Source organism: Schistocerca gregaria, chromosome 11 (assembly GCF_023897955.1).
Source record: "Schistocerca gregaria isolate iqSchGreg1 chromosome 11, iqSchGreg1.2, whole genome shotgun sequence".
Taxonomy (NCBI): Eukaryota; Metazoa; Arthropoda; class Insecta; order Orthoptera; family Acrididae; genus Schistocerca; species Schistocerca gregaria.
Genome location: NC_064930.1, coordinates 52,663,530 through 52,684,252, shown reverse-complemented (window position 1 = coordinate 52,684,252; position 20,723 = coordinate 52,663,530). Strand labels below are relative to the sequence as shown.

The 20,723-nt window shown below is 41.0% G+C and overlaps 1 protein-coding gene across 1 annotated transcript in view; it reads left to right on the top strand.

Annotated features, from left to right (window-relative positions):
- The window catches only part of LOC126295389 (glycine--tRNA ligase), a 150,565-nt gene that overhangs the window by 117,916 nt on the left and 11,926 nt on the right, over positions 1-20,723 (top strand). The window contains exon 12 of the mRNA XM_049987870.1: positions 6,777-6,964. Coding sequence (XP_049843827.1) covers positions 6,777-6,964 — 188 coding nt within the window. The remainder of the gene's footprint in view (positions 1-6,776; positions 6,965-20,723) is intronic.

Below are 20,723 nucleotides of genomic sequence, written 5' to 3'. Positions count from 1 at the left end.
GTCTCCGTGACTATAGCAATATCGTCTACGTAACGTAGCACGTCTATCTTCTGCCCGTTAATTTTGATCCCCACCTCAGTAGTTTCTCGAACTTGGTCTATAGCTTCCTGGATGTAAGCATTGACTGTAAGAGGAGAGAGAGCACATCGTTGTCTTACCCTTTTTCTAATATTGACTTCTCGTTCCTGGTGACAGCCCTCATCACTCCCACTTCATTCTTATAGAAACTGAGTACCACACAGATGTGTCTGTACTTTATTCCACTTATCCTCGGCAATCTGAACATATATTGTCAGATAACGTTATCGAATGCCTTTTCCATGTCTACAAAGGCAATGTAAGTTGGTTTATTTTTCTGTAATTGCGTTTTGATAATGAGTCTCAGTGCCAGAATTGCCTCTCTCGTTCTGGCAGTTTTGACTGTCGGCAGCCCACCGTACGGATGGAACACCGGACACTTTGTCCTCTTCTGGACCATCTCCTTTCTTCTCCTCAGTTCGCAGGAGAGCACTTTGTATCTGTCTCTTCGAGTTGCCGTTCTCGCTCGAGGTTTCTGTCAGATGCAGCGATTCGGTGGGTACCCTCTCCGTGCCACGTACGTCTCGTGCTCTGTGCACCGGGACGGTGAGCACAGATTTGCGTTGTGCTGGATGAGGCAGCTATTGACGTTTAGGTACAGGTCCGTGTCTCTCTTTTTCTTCTATAGACTTTATGTCCGTGTGCCATCAGTTTTCTTCCTTACCGGGATATTGCAGAAAGGTGTAGGTGTGGAGGTAGAAGTCGAGTTCACAGTGGAGGTAGATGAAAACAGATGCCTGCCTTTCTGCAATATCCTGATAAGGAAGAAAACTGATGGCACACAGGGATATTCTGTTTCTAGAGAAAGGGGACATAGGACTTGTACCTAAATGCCAATAACTGCACAACCATCTACCACAATATAAATAAACGATTACTGTCCCGGTCCAAAGAGCACGAGACGTATGTGGCGAGGAGAGTCTGCCCACTGTGTTGCAGCAGCCGAGGGAAACCTCACGCGAGGACTACTCGGAGACAGAGATGAGACGTGCTCTCCAGCCGAGCAAAACGAAGAAAGGAGAGTATCCAGAAGAAGACGTACGGTGGCCGGTGTTCCTTCTGTACGCTGGGTCAACTGTGGCCGACATTGCCAAAATGTTGGAGAACGACAGCGTTAAATCTCTCTCTTGCGCATTGGCTAAAATCGAAAGTATATTTGGCTCAGTGAAAGACGAGCTAGGACTGCAGACACCTGGAGTCTACAGTGTCAGTTGTGATGTGGGAAGCGATATACTGCTGTATTTCACAGTGCCACTCACAACATCTCAGCGGAATGGACAAAGCTGTAGTGGCAGAGCGCACCCTCCACAAAAGTCGCACATTTGATTTTCGACAGATAGAGGTGTTGCGGCGGACGAGTGGATTCTGGGACTCTGTCGGCAAAGAGTTAGTGGAGACACGGGTGCACGACAATCTTGTCAACCAGGATAGCGGTTTTCATCCGAGCACTGCCAGCGAGACTGTCAAGAGGTCTCTGATGTGAAAGGATGAAGGCAACAGACGGAAGAGATGGGCGGCACCAGGATGCGACGCCGGGCCCTCCGATACACCGGGAACACCCCCACTACTGACTGCGATCCAGCAGCTGTTGCAGACGCAGCAGAGGAGCCTGCGGTCCGGCGTCTGTAAAAAGACATGAACGTGATGTTTCCCAGCAGGAAACTTGACAAAACATTGCCACGGAATGACGCCTTTTACTCGACAGGTAACCTGAGAGGCCTCCGCCTCGGGACACAGGTATACTGAAAATTGAATTGGGCTCTACTTTTATGTTCACAATTTGTTCGATAACATCCAGTTAACAATTGCAATGTCGAAAATCAAAACAGTGCGTCAGCCACCTGTGACTGAGACAATGGTGGGTCGTACCTGAGACAGTTGTGACAACATTTGTAAGTTTCTAACAATGTCTGTATTTTCTGGATTGTTATAAATCCAGCTACAGTTAACTTTATCAAATAGAGACCATTTTACAGAAGCCTTCTCACAACAAAGTATTTAATGTTTTTGCCAGTAGTCATTAGTATTACAATACTTTTAAGAAGTTTCCTTTGCTGTATAAGTATGTTAACTTCCCCACCCACAAGTTGAATATAAGATTAATTTTTTAAGATTGTTATACTGTGTTTTGTCTGATATTCACATAACCCCTGAGAAAAAAAAGGCACCACAAAGGAATTATCTGAATGGGACGGAAGTCGATAGATGTGATACACAAGTACGGACGAACAAATGATAATGCTTTCCAAAAAATTGGACGATTTATTCGAGAGAAACAGCTTCAAAAATTGAACAAGTTAATAATGTGTCGGTCCACCTACGGCCCTTAAGGAAACAGTTCTTTGGCCTGGCATCGAGTGATAGAATTGTCGGATGATCTCCTGAAGGATATTGTACCAAATTGTGTCAAATTGGTACGTTAGATCATCACAAACTCGAGCTGGCCGGAGTGCCATACCCGTAGCACTCCAAAGGATCTCTATTGGGGAGTGATCTGACAACTTCGCTGGTCGAGGTAGGGATTACCGAGCCCGAAGATGAGCAGTACACACTCTCACCGTGTGCAGGCAGACATAATCTTGCCGAAATGTAAGCCCAGGATAGGTTGCCGTAAAGGGGAACAAAATGGGGTGCAGAATGTTGTCATTGTACTGCTGTGCTGTACGGGTGTCACAGATAACAACCTAAGGGGACCTTCTATGTAATGAAATGGCCCTCCTGATTCACAGGCTCTACGACCGTCGAAAGTCGGATCGGCACCCCCCACTGTCCGGGGCATCTCCGGACTCGTCTTTGCTGGGCGTGGAGGCTCATTTTGAAATGGGATTTATCACTGGAGGCAATTCTAGTCCAATCGGTGAGATTCTATGTGGCAGTGCCCAGTAAAATCATTACGCAGATTGGCACGGGAAAAAGGTATTGGGTTGGCAAACTCCAATAAAGTGTTTATGCAGTGTAACGCACCTCTTTCTCCGGGGGACAAATATTAATTATTATCAGTAGTAGTATATTAAGCTACAAATTATCACTTTAAACCTATGTGCTCTCTCTGGTGTGCCTAGTCGACCACAAGTCCACGTCACACTCTTCACTCTAACGACAGAGTACATACAGGGTTGAAGACATGGAGAAAGAAAGGTATCATCACAATTTGAATTTATAGTAATATAACTTTCTTGCTTTTATGGGTCGTTGTTGCACGTTCGTGATCCAGTGACGAATCTCGCCATCCGCTGTTTGTTAAATCAGTTTGAGGTCCAGGGTGTGTATTCTGCTGTGAAAGAACTGACATGTATTTAAACTTCCAACTTTTATTTTATAAATGCCGATCGTGACGATATTCAATAATTCTCAATATAACAGCTTTTCCAATACACCATTTCGTTCCCTCTATCCTTGACTTTTTCAAAGCAACCGTATTAAAAGACGTCTCAACACCAGCTGCCCACTATCTCTACACCCGCCAACAACTGGCTCCTGTTTACAGAGCTCACAAACTGTGTAGTACTGCCAGCCTCGGTCGCATGTCGATATTTTACGCATTGCATGTATTCGTATATGAAAAACATAGTATGAAAAGTGTTTATAATATAGTTCTGTGGCAATATACCTCATGATTGTCCTCATATTAACAGTTTTGTAACAAAATAATAATATTTCAGTTTGTGTTTATGTAGTTAAAGTTCACTTGCTCCTTCACGTCGATTGGCAGCAGTGCACACCTCGCCAGCTTGTGGTATCGGTTGCTTCAGTAGTCTGTTACATTACGGCAGACACTGAAATTATTCACGTACATAGTGACAGTAGTGCACAAATTAAAAGATGACGATAGTGAAAAGTCGGTGAATTGCTGGGAATGGTTAACATCTTTCACTGAGAAGAATATCATTGATGTTATCGATGTCACCTTCTGTACAGTTTAGGCGTGGTTTCGCCACTGCAGTCACGTTGGCACACAAAATACACGATCACGGCTGACGGAGAATTCTGGTGCTGTGTTCGAAACGTCAATACGTGTTCAGAAAATTGGAATGTGAGTAGCAGTATCCAGATGGCTCACACTTTATTGGACCTTTAGTTTTGGAAGAAACCGTGAACACTGAACCTTGCAGTTTAATGATCAATGATTTCATTGGCCAACTAATGGGAGACTAATTAAACTAACCACGGTTTCAACAAGGTGATGCTACTGTGCACTCAGTCTTCAACACTGTGTGTTCTCGAGAGCTTTTTCGGGAATGGCTCGTCTAACAAAACCTGTGGTCCCCTCACTTGACAGACCTTAGTCCACCAGATTTTCTTCTTTGGGGAGCACCAAACTCTGTGGTGAATCACAATTGAATGTACGTGCTTAGTGACTTAAAAACTGCAGTAACTGTATACTTACGAAGCATATCACGGTCCGATCGGCAGAAAGTTTTTACAAATGAATTAAGTGAGACCAGACTTACATCTCTCCCCTGCACGTAGTTACTGACTTCTGTTGTAACTGAGGTGCTGATGGGTGTGTATCTTACCAAACTATCAGTTGAATAAGTCACGATTCCAAAATATTAACACAAATTCATTACATAAGAGCAGAAAAACCAATAAAGCCCACCTTGGGGAACATCAGTTTGAGTTCAGGAGAAATGCGGGCAAACGAGAGGCAATACTGACAATGTGACTTACCTTACAAGGTAGGTTGACAAAAGGCAAACCTATGCTTATAACATTTGTAGACTTAGAAGAGCTTTTGTCAATGTTGGCCGGAATACGCTCTGTAGAATTTTGGAGATAGCAGGGGCATGATACAGGGAATGAAAGGCTATTTACAACTTGTACGGAAACTAGATGGGTGTACGGAGAGGAAGCAGTGGTGGAGAAGGGAGGGTGACTCGGTTGTAACGTATTGCCGATATTATGAAATCTGTATATTGACGAAGTAGTAAAGGAAACCAATGAAAAATAGAAAGAAGGAATCAAAGTTCAAGGAGAAGAAATAAAAACTTTGAAATAGTGTCAGAGACATCAATGGACAGTGTCTTGAAAGGTGAGTGAGTGAGTGTAAGATGAACATCAACAAAAGCAAAACAAGGATAGCAGAACGCAATCGAATTAAATCAGATGATGCTGAGGTAATTAGATTAGGAAATGACACACTTAAAGTAGTACGAGTTTTGCTATTTGGGCAGTAAAAAACCTGACGATGGCTGATGTGGAGAGGATATAAAATGTAGACTAGCAATGGCAAGAATGGTCTTTTTGCAGAAAAGAAATTTGTTAATGTGGAGTATAGATTTAAGTGTTAGGAAGTCTCTTCTGAAAGTTTTTTGTGTGGAGTGTAGCTGTGTATGGAAATGAAACACGGATGATAAACAGTTTAGACAAGAAGCAAATAGTTTTTGTAATGTCGTGTCACATAATAATGCTGAAGACTAGATGGGTAGATCATGTAACTAATTATGAGGTACTGAAGAGATTTGCAGATGACATGGTTGCGATGGCAGAGAGTGCAAGAGAGATGGAACAATCGTTAGATGATCTAAACACAAAATTAGAATAATATGGAATGAAGATTAACAAGAAGAAAATGAAAAGCATGGTAATTGGAGGAAAAGGGAGAAAATGCCATATAAAAGTAGGGGGAGAGGAAGTAGAGCAAGCGAATAACTTCAGTTACGTGGGAAGCATAATAATGGATGATATGTATTCCTCAACAGAAATTAGGAAAAGAATTGCAATGGCAAAAGAATAATTCAAGAGGAAACAGAAATTGTTTTGTGGACCACTAAACAAAGGTCTGAGGAAAAGACTTGCCAAATGTTACATCTGGAGCGTTGCACTATATGGTGTAGAGACCTGGACGTTGAGGAAGGAAGGTGAAAGAAGATTGGAGGCACTAGAGATGTGGATATGGAGAAGAACGGAAAAAGTGAAATGGGAAGACCGAGTAAGGAATGAAGAAGTATTAAGACGACTTGGAGAAGAAACAAACATACTGAAAGTTATCAGAAAGAGAAAAAGGAACTGGATTGGACTGTTTATTGAAGGAAGGAATAGAAGGAATGGTGGAGGGAAGAAGCGGAAGAAGATATCAAATGCTGGACGATATAAAAGGAGACACGTATTCAGAATGAAAAGACTGGCTATGGACAGACAATTGTGGAGAGGCTTAACCCATGACAAGACCTACCATAAGGCAGAATACCGTACTACTACTACTACTACTACTACTAGAATAGAACTGGGGAGAAAAGAAATTTGTGGCACCAGCTGAATAGAAGAAGGGATCGGTTGAGAGGACACATTCTGAGACATCAAGGGATAACTGATTTAGTATCGGAGGGGAGTGTTGGAGGTAAAAATAGGAGACAACGGAGGGATGAGTACAGTAAGCAGGTTCAGAAGGATGTAGGTTGCAGTAGTTATTTGGAAATGAAGAGACTTGTACAGGACAGAGTAGGATGGAGAACTGCCTCAAACCAGTCTTCAGACTGAGGACAACAACAACAACAACACATTGAAAGTGCAGTGTGCACAGCAATTTTCTGAACATCCTGTACAGAGAAGTATTACAGAGTTGTAGATAAGAGTCTCTGCCCTCTGCAGCACATTGTAGATTGTAGTTTTCCTTCTGCCACATTCATTTAGTTGTAAGAGCTCGGAGATTCTTGCCGAGGCAACTATCACATTGTCGACTGTCGTCTCCCATACAGCTCGCGAGTTGACGCGGCTAGACATTTCGCACAAGGTGGACGACTCGAGCGGGTCGATCGGACGGCGCTACGCCCGGACTGACGAGGTGGCCATCCCGTTTGGCGTGACAGTCGACTTTGACACGCTGAAGGAGCCCCACTCGGCTACCCTCCGTGAGCGGGACTCCATGGGACAGGTCCGCGTGCCGGTGAGTACCACAGCGCACGCGTGCACACATGTGTGCATGCTTGAAAACACACACACACACACACACACACACACACACACACACACACACACACACACACACACACACACAGAGAGAGAGAGAGAGAGAGAGAGAGAGAGAGAGAGAGAGAGACCGACCTTAGGTTTTCCAGGACCCCACTGATTCTGTCGTGTCACATGCCTGTACTCAAGAACTCTCATGTTGTCTGTTGTTGTCACTGCTGCGCCTCTGTTCCACCGTATTTGTCTGTCTTTTACTTGCTGTAAGTGCAAAAGAGGTATCTGCCTTCATCTCCTATTATCCAAACTGCCTTTATTCCAGGAGTAATAGTGCTACAAGGTAGCCAGAAAAACTACTGCGAAGTTTAGAATGCAGGAGATGAGCTGCTGGCAGAAGTGAAGCTGTGTGGGTGGGTCGTGAGTGGGGCCGGGACAGTTGAGCGGGGTGTGTATGCCCCGGGACACGCACAAAATCCAGGAAAAACCCAGAATTTTTTTCGCACGGGGAAAGCCTGGGACTTCTTCACTATTCTGGGAATTTTTCATTGTTTTCGTATTCAGTTAATGTTTTGTATCTTTGACTGGTAAGAACTGATACTCAAACAAAGAATTTTACTTTAGCCCACTTTTGCAGAATAATACTGCAGTAATAAAACACAAATGAGAGAATAATACTAAAATAAAACTTTCATTGCAAAGAAAATGTGCCACTTACAACAACAAAACACAGTGTACACACACGTGTCTGCTGAAAGCAAAATGTGGCAAACGCTTTAGAGCAAAGACTGTGCAGCAAGATGACTTATGTTACGTCTGAGAGAATGGGTGATGAATTTCTTAAATCGTCAAGCATTTGAATCACATTCGAAACTTAACACTTTGAGGACCAGCCCCTTAGACAAATGTTGGGCAAAGAAAACCAGCCACTTACGCCATTATAAAAAATTTACTGGCATATGGTATATCTTAAAGGACTAAAAAAGACCAAGTTTCAAAGTCAGTTTTTCGTATTTATTTTATGAGGGCCATTTTTTCCGACCTCAGTTATTTTATTACCAAAAAAGTTTTATACACTTACGGCTACTTTCCAACATAATCACCAAAAAGATTGAGACATTTATCGTACCTGTGGACAAGCTTTCCAATACCCTTTTCAAAAACTGTTGCCGCCAATGATTTCAAATGAGCTTTGACGTTATTTTGAAGATCTTCATTCATTTGAAAGTGCTGCCCTCCTAGCCACATCTACAGTTCAGGGAAAAAGTGAAAGTTGCTGGGTGTCAGGTCAGAACAGTACGGCAGATGACCAAAAATGTCACATTGCAATTGTTCAAAGAGTTCTCAGGTTGTGTCAGCAGTGCGTGGACGAGCGTTGTCATGGATCAACACAATTCCTGAAGCCGACATTCCTCTTCGTTTGTTTTTAATGGCTCTTCGCAAAAGTCATAAAGTTTTACAATAAGCAGCTGCATTGATAGTAGTTCCGGGTTGCATAAACTCACCTTCTTGGTCCCAAAACACAGTAGCCATAACCTTTCCGTTGTGTAGTGTGTTTTTGAATTTTGTTTGTTTGGTGAATTTTGATGCATCCTTTGTTATAATTGTCATTTTGTTTCCAGTGTGTAGTAATGGATCCAAGTTTTCATCTCCACTAACAAATGATTTCAAAAAGTTCTCTACTTCATCGTGATAACGGTCAAGGAAATTCAAAGCTGACACCATTCGGTAACTTTCGTGGGCGACTGTCAATGTTTTTGGAACCCGACGAGCACAAAGTTTTTTGTAGTCTAAATATTCAATAATTCACACTGCGCGGGAGCAACATTGGCAGCAGCCGTGTTTACGTGGCTGTAGTGCAACGCAGACTGATGCCTTGAGGTCGGCAATGGCAGAGTGTGTAGTGTGAGAGTTGTGCAGTAGCCTAAAGCACATGTCTACTTTCTGCTGCTTGCGTAGCTTCTATACTAAGCAATTGGAGGTTTTTTTTTGGGGGGGGGGGGGGGGGGCGGCTCGTACTTCTTTCATAGATTACAAATTATGTAGTATCAATAGCAAAAAGTATAATTATCCTTAAAAAAAGTGTTGACGAATTCCTGAGCAATTTCAAACATAATTGGCTTTTGTGTGGAAAAGTTGAAGTGCTGGATGGAACATTTACTCAGCAAGGTAACTCCCAAAATGTTCAGTGCACAGGAGTGAAATTTATAATCACGCTTTTCGGAAATATTCAGCTGCTGCAATTTAAACAGTGCTCTTAGGATCCTGCATGGGTATACTGTATGTGTATTAATTTAATCCATTAACATGTTTGTGCTACTAATAGCTATGTTGCTATTGGCTGTCTACATCACGTGTCTTGTACTCTGAATATCTGCTGTCATTGGCTGGCGAGGTGACGTGATGTGAGTTATGATTGGCTGACAAAAGTACATCACAGTCTTTATTTCCAGCAAGGACCTTTCCCAAAGTAGTTCATATAAATATTGACTGAACTGAAAAATTATGTTGTCATAATCTACAAAGTGAGAGGTATAATCTTACTTTAAAGATTTAGTACAACAAGACAAATTTTACAGTTAGAAGCTGTATATGTCGCGAAGCAATGTGGCTCACCACACTCAAATTACGAAGGCTATATTTACTCAGTGTTTGAGTATGTGAGCAGTTAGCAACTTCCATCAAACTTAACAATTTGAAACCTCTAAGAAACCTTTTCTTGCCAACACACCCACTAAATGATGAAAGGAAAAATGTTTATCACTTAGAAGTCCAGCATCTGAAACAATACGTGATTCACGAGAAATTTTTCACATGGTATACAGATATACTACTTCATATACTTGGAAAATAATATCATTGTAAGACACACAGTTGAGGATATGTAATGTCATAAATATTGAGATGTGTGAATAACTAGCTTTTGCTTGAAGTGGACTGCAAATTACCCAGACTGTATTCATCAAGTATTCCATAACAAAAGCACGTAACAATTTGTGACAAACTGTAAACAGAATTTCAAACCTTTTCCGAACTTTTTCTCTCGTAAGTGTTTAGCGTCAAATATTTAATACATTAAATCATTTGTAATCAGGTGTTTGAAGCTTCTTTGTACGTGTGTGTTAACTCTTTGCAGTATTGGAGGTTTTCTGATGTTTACTAATAAATGATGTGGTACCTAAAAAGAATCTTCTTCATCTTTTTCTTCTCCTCCTCCTCCTCATTTTTTTGCAACCCCACCCCAGGAAATAAAAAAAAATCTCAAATGGTATGGATTATTTGTTTGACATTAATAATTGTTTTATTGGATCATAAGTACAAACACAATTAGTACTGAAAAGGAAAACTTTCAAAATAACAGGAAAGGAAAATGAAAAAGTTAAATGTTTTGAATTTTAATTCCACTTATTTGATTAATTGAGTTGCTTCACTGCCAAATGTTTCTGTACAATACATGGGATTTGTTATTAGTGTAAGGAAGGATAAACAGAAGACTTTCTTTTTTTCTGCATTTGTGTGAGGTTATAAGTTTAACTGAGGAAGACCCTCCAGATGTGTCACATTTTGCATTCTATGACGTTTCTTGACGATTGAACAAGCATTCCATTCCTCAGTTTCGGAAAGGTTTTCTTGGCCAGAATTTCTTTGACATTACTTTAATAGATGAGAGTTGGGTCAGCTCGCATTTTCGATGTACTGGTGTACGGATCTGCTAATGCACCTGTATCAGAAAAGTGTAGAAATAACACATCTTTCCAGTCATTCGAGAGCTCCTTACTTTTGTGCTCGTATTTGCATCTTAACTGCAATAAAATATAGTATAAATATTATAAAATATATGAAATAAAATTTACGTACACATTGTCATTATTACAACACTGGCAACTTTAATTTATAATAACATGATGAAATGTGGTTAACCAAAATATTTTGGAGTTATAAAGACAAATCTTACTGGAATTTTTGTTTCTTTATTTATCCCTGTTGGTGTAGTGCGACTAAGCCTTTCCATAAACTCTCAAGTTTTTCCTAGAAGCCACTTTCCTCCTAACAGTATTACATACTGTATTTAGATCCATCTTAACTCTTTCAGACCTGATTTTTTTCTGTCAGAAGGAAAGTTTTTCTTTGTGTGGTTATACTCTTAGGTGATTTAAATAATTTTAGATGGAAGATTTAGGCAAAAATATGCACCCATTTTCAAAACGTACGTTATGTACTTGGCTTCATTTTATATACTAAAATAACTAATAACAAAATATTCTATTGCTATAAATAGTAAAATGATAATTCAATAATTACCATGCAAAATAATAATTGCAGTATTCAATTATACAGTGGAATATAGTGAACAAACCACATTTGTGTATTCTGGTGGTCACAAGTGCTGCACACTCCTACATTGTCTTGCTGATATTTTCATAGTGATGCCCAGCAGGTGGCAGAACTTGCACATGATGAAAAGGCTGAACATTCACAGATGTGTACCTCAGGTTTCCACTGGGAACAAATACTTCTGTTGCAGATAAGATGCAGTAAAAGTTAATGTACACAGTTGTAGCCAGAGGATCCAAATGCAATAAGCTAATAAATAAGTGAAGCTCATAAATGTATATGTTTGTGGGTGAAGCACAGCGAATGGAATGTGCAGGTCTCTACACTGACGGTCTGTGTAGACGTACTTACTTCGGTCTCTGTGGGAAGCACAATACTGTTCCCGTCCGGATCAACAATCCTTCTCCACGGCTTCGATTACCTATTGTAGTGCCCCGAATTGAGGGACGTCCTATCAGAGATCCATCCTTTCCCTCCTAAACTGGTGTTCCGTCACCTTCCCGACCTCCACAATATCCTAGTCCGTCCCTATGCCACTCCCAATCCCAACCGTTTGCCACAAGGATCGTATCGCTTTTTGAGACCCACACACTCGGCACTTCCTATTCTAGTCCTGTCACATGTTTATCCTACCCCCTCAGCAGCTGTGTGTCACCTGCGAAAGCAGTCGTGTCGTATATCAGCTCTGTTGCAATTGTTGCTCAGTTTTTTATATCAGTACAACTACCGACCGGCCGTCCACCGGGATGAAGGGCCACCGCCAAACTGTAGCCACGAGCAAAATAGACCACCCTGTGGCACAACGTGAAGATTGAAGTGGCTGCTTTACTACCCGAGGCATCTTTATCCTCCCCTCCACCACCAGCTTTCTGGCCTTGCAACACATTCTCCACTCCTGTAATCAATCCGGCCTCAACCTGTGGTAATGTACTGTCCCCACACCTCTCCACACGACAGTTTCCACCCCCTCTGTCCTGTCACCTCCTCCCCATTCCCATCTCTTCTGTTGTTTGTTTGCACTCTCTGCCGACACACCGGCCTACGTTTTTGAACCACTTTTTTTCCCCCCACCTCCTGTCGCTGCACCTGTTGGCATTTTACTCCCTGAAAACTCCGCCAGACTTCTGCCTCCTTTCAGTCAAGTTGTGTCATGAATTTTATTTTTGCCCAATTCAATTCAGTACCTCATTAGGTATTCAGTATAACAATCTAATCTGCACCGTATTTCAAAACCTTATTCGCTTCGTGTCTGAACTGGTCATGTCCACATTTCAAATCTGTACAACTCCAGACTGAGACCTCCAGATGAGGCTTGCTAACACTTAAATTTATATTGCATTTTAACAAATTTATCTTTTTTCATAAATACTTTCCCTGCTATTGACTGTGTCTCTACTTCAGCCATCATCGGTTATTTTATTGCCCAAGTAACAATTACCACCTAAACTATTAATTTTACTGTCTCCTTTTCTAATCTGCTTCACTCACCATTGCCTCGTTTCCTTTGTTCATATTCCATTACCTTTACTTTACTTTATATGCTCTCTCGAAAACTCTTCATTCCATTCGGCTACCCTCAAAGTCTTTTGCCGTCTCAGATAGAATTACATTGTCATCAAACCTCAAAGTTTCTATTTCTTTTCGCTGAATTTAATTCGCTTAGAAAATATCTCTGTGATTTCGTTCACTGTTTGCTCAATGTGTGGATTGAATAACACTTGGGATAGGCAAGTAACAAAAAATTTTGTTTCCGAGTTGTTTGCTAAACAACTAAAAAGAATTAAGTTTCAACTTTTCATACTGTTACGATGTAAAATAGTTGACATAATCTCTGCCGAATTTAAAAGTGTGAGACAAGCCAATGCAAATGTCAAACGCTAGTATATTAATAACCAGTGTAACTGCCGTAAAGTTTAAATGAGCGTGCAAACGTGCACGCATTCCATCGTACAAGTGACCGATGTCAGTTTACAGGTTGGAGTTCCGTACCTGCAGCACTTGCTCGGTTAATGCTGTTTGTGGATGCTTCTGGAGTTGTCATTTGATGACGTCCTAATATGTGCTCGATTGGAGGCAGATCTGGTGATCGAGCAGGCCGAGGTAAGATTTTGGCACTTCGTAGAGCACGTCAGGTTAAAACAGTGATATGTGAGTGAACGTTATCCTGTCGGAAAACACCCCCTGCAATGCTTTTGGTGAATGACAGCACAACAGGTGAATCACCAGACAGACATACAAATCTGCAGTCAGGGTGTGTGGGGGTAACCACGAGTGTGCTCCTGCTGTAATGTGAAATCGTGCTGCAGGCCGTAGGTCCAGTGTGTCCAGCACACAGACAGGTTGGTTGCAGGCCTTCAACTGGCCTGCTACTAACCAACATACGGCCATCACTAACACAGGGGCAGATCCAGTTTTCATCAGAAAACACAACACACCTCCACCCTGCCCTCCAATGAACTCTCACTTGAAACTACTGAATTCTCAAATGGCAGCTGTTTGGGGTCAGAATAATTCACACTACTGCATATCTCGCTTGGAGCTGTCCTTCAGGTAACTGATATACAGGGTGGTCCATTGATAGTGACCGGGCCAAATATGTGATGAAATAAGCATCAAACAAAAAACTACAAAGAACGAAACTTGTCTAGCTTGAAGGGGAACTAGACGGCGCTATGGTTGGCCTGCTAGATGGCTCTGCCATAGATGGCTCTGCCGTAGATCAAACGGATATCAACTGCGTTTTTTAAAAATAGGAATCCCCATTTTTTATTACATATTCGTTTAGTAAGTAAAGAAATAAATGTTTTAGTTGAACCACTTTTTTCACTTTGCGATTGATGGTGCTCTAATAGTCACAAACGTATAAGTACGTGGTATCACGTAACATTCTGCCAGTGCGGACGGTATTCGCTTCGTAATACATTACTAGTGTTTAAATGGACCGTTTACCAATTGCGGAAAAGGTTGATATCGTGTTGATGTATGGCTATTGTGATCAAAATGCCCAACGGGCGTGTGCTATGGATGCTGCAAGGTATCCTGGACGACATCAACCAATTGTCCAGACTGTTAGCCGGATAGTTACGTTATTTAAGGAAACAGGAAGTGTTCAGCCACATGTGAAACGTCAACCATGGCCTGCAGCAAATGATGATGCCTAAGTAGGTGTTTTAGCTACTGTCGTGGCTAATCCGCACATCAGTAGCAGACAAACTGCGCGAAAATTGGGAATCTCAGAAACCTCGGTGTTCAGAATGCTAGATCAACATCGATTGCACCCTGACCATATTTCTATGCACCAGGAATTGCATGGTGATGACTTTGAACATCGCGTACAGTTCAGCCACTAGGCACAAGAGAAATTATGGGACGATGACAGATTTTTTGCTTGCGTTGTATTTAGCCACAAAGTGTTATTCACCAACAGAAGTAACGTAAACCAGCATAATATGCTCTATTGGCCAACGGAAAATCCACGATGGTTGCGACAAGTGGAACATCAGCGACCTTGGTGGGCTAATGTAAGGTGCGGCATTATGGGAGAAAGGATAATTGGCCCCCATTTTATCGATGGCAATCTAAATGGTGCAATGTATGCTGATTTCATACGTAATGTTCTACGAGATGTTGCTACAAGATGCTTCACTGCATGACAGAATGGCGATGTACTTCCAACATGATGGATGTCCAGCACATAGCTTGCGTGCGGTTGAAGCGGTATTGAATAGCATATTTCATGACAGGTGGATTGGTCGTCGAAGCACCATACCGTGGCCCGCTCGTTCACCGGATCTGACTTCCAAGGATTTCTTTCTGTGGGGAAAGTTGAAGGTTATTTGCTATCGTGATCCACCGACAACGCCTGACAACATGCGTCAGCGCATTGTCAATGCATGTGCGAACATTATGGAAGGCGAACTAATCGCTGTTGAGAGGAATTTCGCTACACGTATTGCCAAATGCATTTAGGTTGATGGACAGAATTTTGAGCATTTATTGCATTAATGTGGTTTTTGCAGGTAATCACGCTGTAACAGCATGCGTTCTCAGAAGTTCACAAAGGTACATGTATAACATTGGAACAACCGAAATAAAATGTTCAAACATTCCTATGTTCTGTATTTTAATTTACAAAACCTACCTGTTACCAACTCTTAGTTTAAAATTGTGAGCCATATGTTTGTGACTATTACAGCACCATCTATCAAAAACGAAAAAACGAAAAAAGTGGTCCAACTAAAATATTCATATTTCTTTAAGTGCTACACAAATATGTAATAAAAAATGGATGTTCCTATTTAAAAAAAAATTGTTGATATAAGTTAGACCTATGGCAGCGCCATCTAGTGGGCCAGCCATAGTGCCATCTGGTTTCCCCCTTCAAGCTAGACAAGTTTCGTTCTTTGTAGTTTTTTCGTTTAACGCTTACTTCGTGAGATATTTGGCCTGGTCACCATCGATGGACCGTCTGAGAAATTGAAGAAGTTGATCTGAGAAATTGAAGAAGTTGATCATTTTTAAATGATCTCCACCAAAAATTAAAAAAAATGAGTTCACATTCATCTTTGAAGAAATCTAGAAAATAGAAAAATTTTTCAGAAGTGTGGGAAGTATTCTTGATATATCCACTACATAAGAAAGACAGTAAACAAGATGATAAAAACTTCACAGTAATTTCTTTGCTAGTAATTGCATTAAAAAAATTCTGTATCAAATGCAAGACAATAAGATCAACCAAAGAGATCTTCAGACGTTTGTGCGATGAGAAGTTGACGACAGTTGGGTCCATGAATTAAAAAAGGGTTTAGAAAAAACAAGAAAAAGGTGAAGAAACAACTGACAGAAGTGTTTGGGAAAAATTATTGAATGTGGAAGGATTGCCGTTGGTGGGGAGGCTTGCGTGCCTCAGCGACACAGATAGCTGTATCGTAGGTGCAACCACAACGGAGGGGTATCTGTTGAGAGGCCAGACAAACGTGTGGTTCCTGAAGAGGGGCAGCAGCCTTTTCAGTAGTTGCAGGGGCAACAGTCTGGATGATTGATTGATCTGGTCTTGTAACACTAACCAAAACAGCCTTGCTGTGCTGGTACTGCAAACGGCTGAAAGCAAGAGGAAACTACAGCCGTAATTTTTCCCAAGGACATGCAGCTTTACAGTATGGTTTAATGATGATGGCGTTCTCTTGGGTAAAATATTCCGGAGGTAAAATAGTCCCCATTCGGATCTCCGGGCGGGGACTACTCAGGATGACAACGTCATCAGGAGAAAGAAAACTGGCATTCTACGGATCGGAGTGTGAATGTCAGATCCCTTAATCGGGCAAATGGTTAGAAAATTTAAAAAGGGAAATGGATAGGTTGAAGTTAGATATAGTGGGAATTACTGAAGTTCGATGGCAGGAGGAACAAGACTACAGTGTTATAAATACAAAATCAAATAGGGGTAATGCAGGAGTAGGTTTAATAATGAATACAAAAATAGGAGTGCGGATAAGCTACTACGAACAGCATAGTGAATGTATTATTGTAACCAAGATACACATGAAACCCAGGCCTACCACAGTAATACAAGTTTATATGCCAACTAGCTCCGCACATGACGAAGAGATTGATGAAATGTATGACGAGATAAAAGAAATTATTCAGGTAGTGAAGGGAGACGAAAATTTAATAGTAATGGCTGACTGGAATTCGATACTGGGAAAAGGAAGAAAATGAAACGTAGTAGGTGAATATGGAATGGCGGTAAAAAAATGAAAGAGGAAGCCGCCTGGTAGAATTTTGCACAGAGCATAACTTAATCATAGCTAACACTTGGTTCAAGAATCATAAAAGAAGGCTGTATACATGGAATAAGACTGGAGATACTGACAGGTTTCAGGTATATTATATAATGGTAAGACACAATTTAAAACCTGGTTTCTAAATCTCTAAGACATTTCCAGGGGCAGACGTGGACTCTTGACGACAATATATTGGTTATGAACTGTAGATTAAAACTGAAGAAACTGCAAAAAGATGGGAATTTAGGAGATGGGACCTGGATAAAGTGACAGAACCAGAGGTTGTAGAGAGTTTCATGGGAAGCATTATGGAACAATTGACAGGAATGGGGGAAGAAATACAGTAGAAGAAGAATGGGTAGCTCTGAGGGATGAAGTAGTGAAGACAGCAGAGGATCAAGTAGGTAAAAAGACGAGGGCTAGTAGAAATCCTTGGGTAACAGAAGAAATATTGAATTTAATTGATGAAAGGAGAAAATATAAAAATCCAATAAATGAAGCAGGCAAAACTGAATATAACTGTCTGAAAAATGAGATTGACAGGAAGTGCAAAATGGCTAAGCAGGGATGGCTAGAGGACAAATGTAAGGATGTAGAGGCTTATCTCACTAGGGGTGTGATAGATACTGCCTACAGGAAAATTAAAGAGTTTATACAAGGGAGATTTACTTGAGGACAGCATTATGGAAATGAAAGAGGTTGTAGATGAAGATGAAATGGGAGATATGATACTGCATGATAAGTTTGACAGAGCACTGAATGACCTAAGTCAAAACAAGGTTCTGGGTGTAGACAACATTCCATTAGAACTACTGACAGCCTTGGGACAGCCAGTCCTGACAAAACTCTACCATCTGGAGGCAAGATGTATGAGACAGGCGAAATACCCTCCGACTTCAAGAAGAATATATTAATTCCAATCCCAAAAGAAAGTAGGTGTTGACAGATGTGAAAATTACCGAACTCTAAGTCATGGTTGCAAAATACTAATGTGAATTCTTTACAGACAAATGGGAAAACTGGTAGAGGCAGACGTCTGGGATGATCAGTTTGGATTTCGTAGAGATGTTGGAACATGTGAGGCGATTCTGACCCTACGACTTATCTTAGAATATAGATTAAGGAAAGGCAAACCAACGTTTCTATCATTTGAAGACTTAGAGAGAGAGAGAGAGAGAGAGAGAGAGAGAGAGAGCTTTAGACAATGTTGACTGGAATACTCTCTTTCAAATTCTGAAGGTGGCAGGGGTAAAATACTGGCCGGGAAAGGCTAATTACAATTTGTACAGAAACCAGACTGCATTTATATGAGTTGAGGGGCATGAAAGGGAAGCAGTGGTTGGGAAGGGAGTGAGACAGGGTTGTAGTGTAACTCCGATGTTATTCAATCTGTATATTGAACGAGCAGTAAAGGAAACAAAAGAAAAATTCGGCGTAGGAATTAAAATCCATAGAGAAGAAATAAAAACATTGAGGTTTGCCGGTGACATTGTAATTCTGTCAGAGACAGCAAAGGACTTGGAAGAGCAGTTGAACAGAATGGACAGTGTCTTGAAACAAGGATATAAGGTGAACATCAACAAAAGCAAAATCAGGATAATGGAATGTAGTCAAATTAAGTCAGGTGATGCTGAGGGAATTAGATTAGGAAATGAGACACAAAGGAGTTTTGCTGGGGGGGGGGGGGGGGGGAGGTCAAAATAACTGATGATGGTTGAAGTAGAGAGGATATAAAATGTAGACTGGCAATGGCAAGGAAAGTGTTTCTGAAGAAGAGAAATTTGTTAACATTGAGTATAGATTTAAGTGCCAGTAAGTCGCTTCAGAAAGTATTTGTATGGAGTGTAGTCCATGTATGGAAGTGAAACATGGACGATAAATAGTTTGGACAAGAAGAGAACAGAAGCTTTCGAAATGTGGTGCTACAGAAGAATGCTGAAAATTAGATGGGTAGATCACATAACTAATGAGGAGGTACTGAATAGAATTAGGGAGAAGAGAAATTTGTGGTGCAACTTGACTAGAAGAAGGGATTGGTTGGTAAGACATGTTCTGAGGCATCAAGGTATCACCAGTTTAGTATTGGAGGGCTACGTGAAAGGTAAAAATCGTAGACGGAGAGCAAGAGATGAATACACTAAGCAGATTCAGAAGGATGTAGGTGACTGTAGGGAGATGAAGAAGCTTGTCCAGGATAGAGTACCATGGAGAGCTGCATCAGATCAGTCTCTGGACTGAAGACCATAACAACAACACTGACATGTGGTCTGTAATTGGCCCATTGAAGAAGGAAAAAAGAAGTTGTACTGCATTAAAAGGCAAAATTAATTAATTTCATGTTGTTATTGTTATCTCCAAAGATTGATTTGGTTCAGCTCTCCGTGTTACTCTACCATGTGCAGGCCTTTTCATCTCTGAATAGCTGTAGCCCTTCAAATTCTTTTTACTGCTTTCGTCTCTTGGCCTTCCTTGAAGATTTTTACATCCAATGCTAAATTGAAGATCCCTTAAGATCTCGGAATGTTTCCTATCAACCAATCCCTTCTTTTAGTCAAGTTGTACCACAAATCTCTTGTCTCCCCAAATTTTGTTCAGTACCTCCTCTTTATTTACACAATCTCCCCATCTATTCTGCACAACATTTCATCTCTCTTCTTGTTGACATGGTTTGTCATCCACATTTCACTTCCACACAAGGCTTAAGCCCAGAAAATACTTTCAGGGAGGACTTCCAAACACTTAAATCTATATTCAATGTTAAGAAAATTCTCTTCTTCAGAAACTCTTTTCTTACCATAGCCAGTCTACACTTTATATTTTTTCTGCTTTGCCCATCATCAGTCATTTTACTGACGAAATACCATGTCTTGTTTCCTAACCTAATTCCCCCATCATCACATGTTTTAATTCGACTACATTCTATCCTTATTTTGATTTTGTTGGTTTTCATCATATTTCCTCGTTTCAAGACACTACCCATTCTGTTCAACTATTCTTCTAAGTCCTTTGCTGTTTCTGACAGAATTTCCAAGAGTGTATTTCAGTCACCATTGTCAAAAACTTTCTCTAAGTCTACAAATCCTATCTATCTTCTAAAGTAAGTCATAGTGTCAGTGTTACCTCGTGTGTTCCTATTTTTTTCCGCAATCCAAACTGAAATTCCCTGAGGTAGGCTTCTTCCAGTTTTTCCATTCTTCTGTAACTAATTTGTGTTAGTAGTTTGCAACAGTGATTTATTAAACTGATAGTTCAGTAATTTTCACACCTGTCACTGCTTGCTTTCTTTGGAATTGGAAGTATTATATTCTTCTTGAAGTCTGAGGGTATTTTGCCTATCTCGTACATCTTCCACACCAGATGGTTGACTCCCTAAAGGCTGTCAGTAGTTCTGAGTCATCTATTCGAGGGACCTTGTTTTGACTTAGGCCTTCAACTGCTCTATGAGGGTGGTTTAAAAAGTTCTAGGAATCGCCACGAGAAGTCGGCAATAGCACAACAATTTGTTCACATGATATTCATTGGACTGTTGCCTGTAAACATGTGCAACATCAGTGCTTTTGGAAGAGAGCTGTGGCAGTGTTGGACTCTGTTGTCATTCCCGCGTATTGATTTGCGAAGATGGAA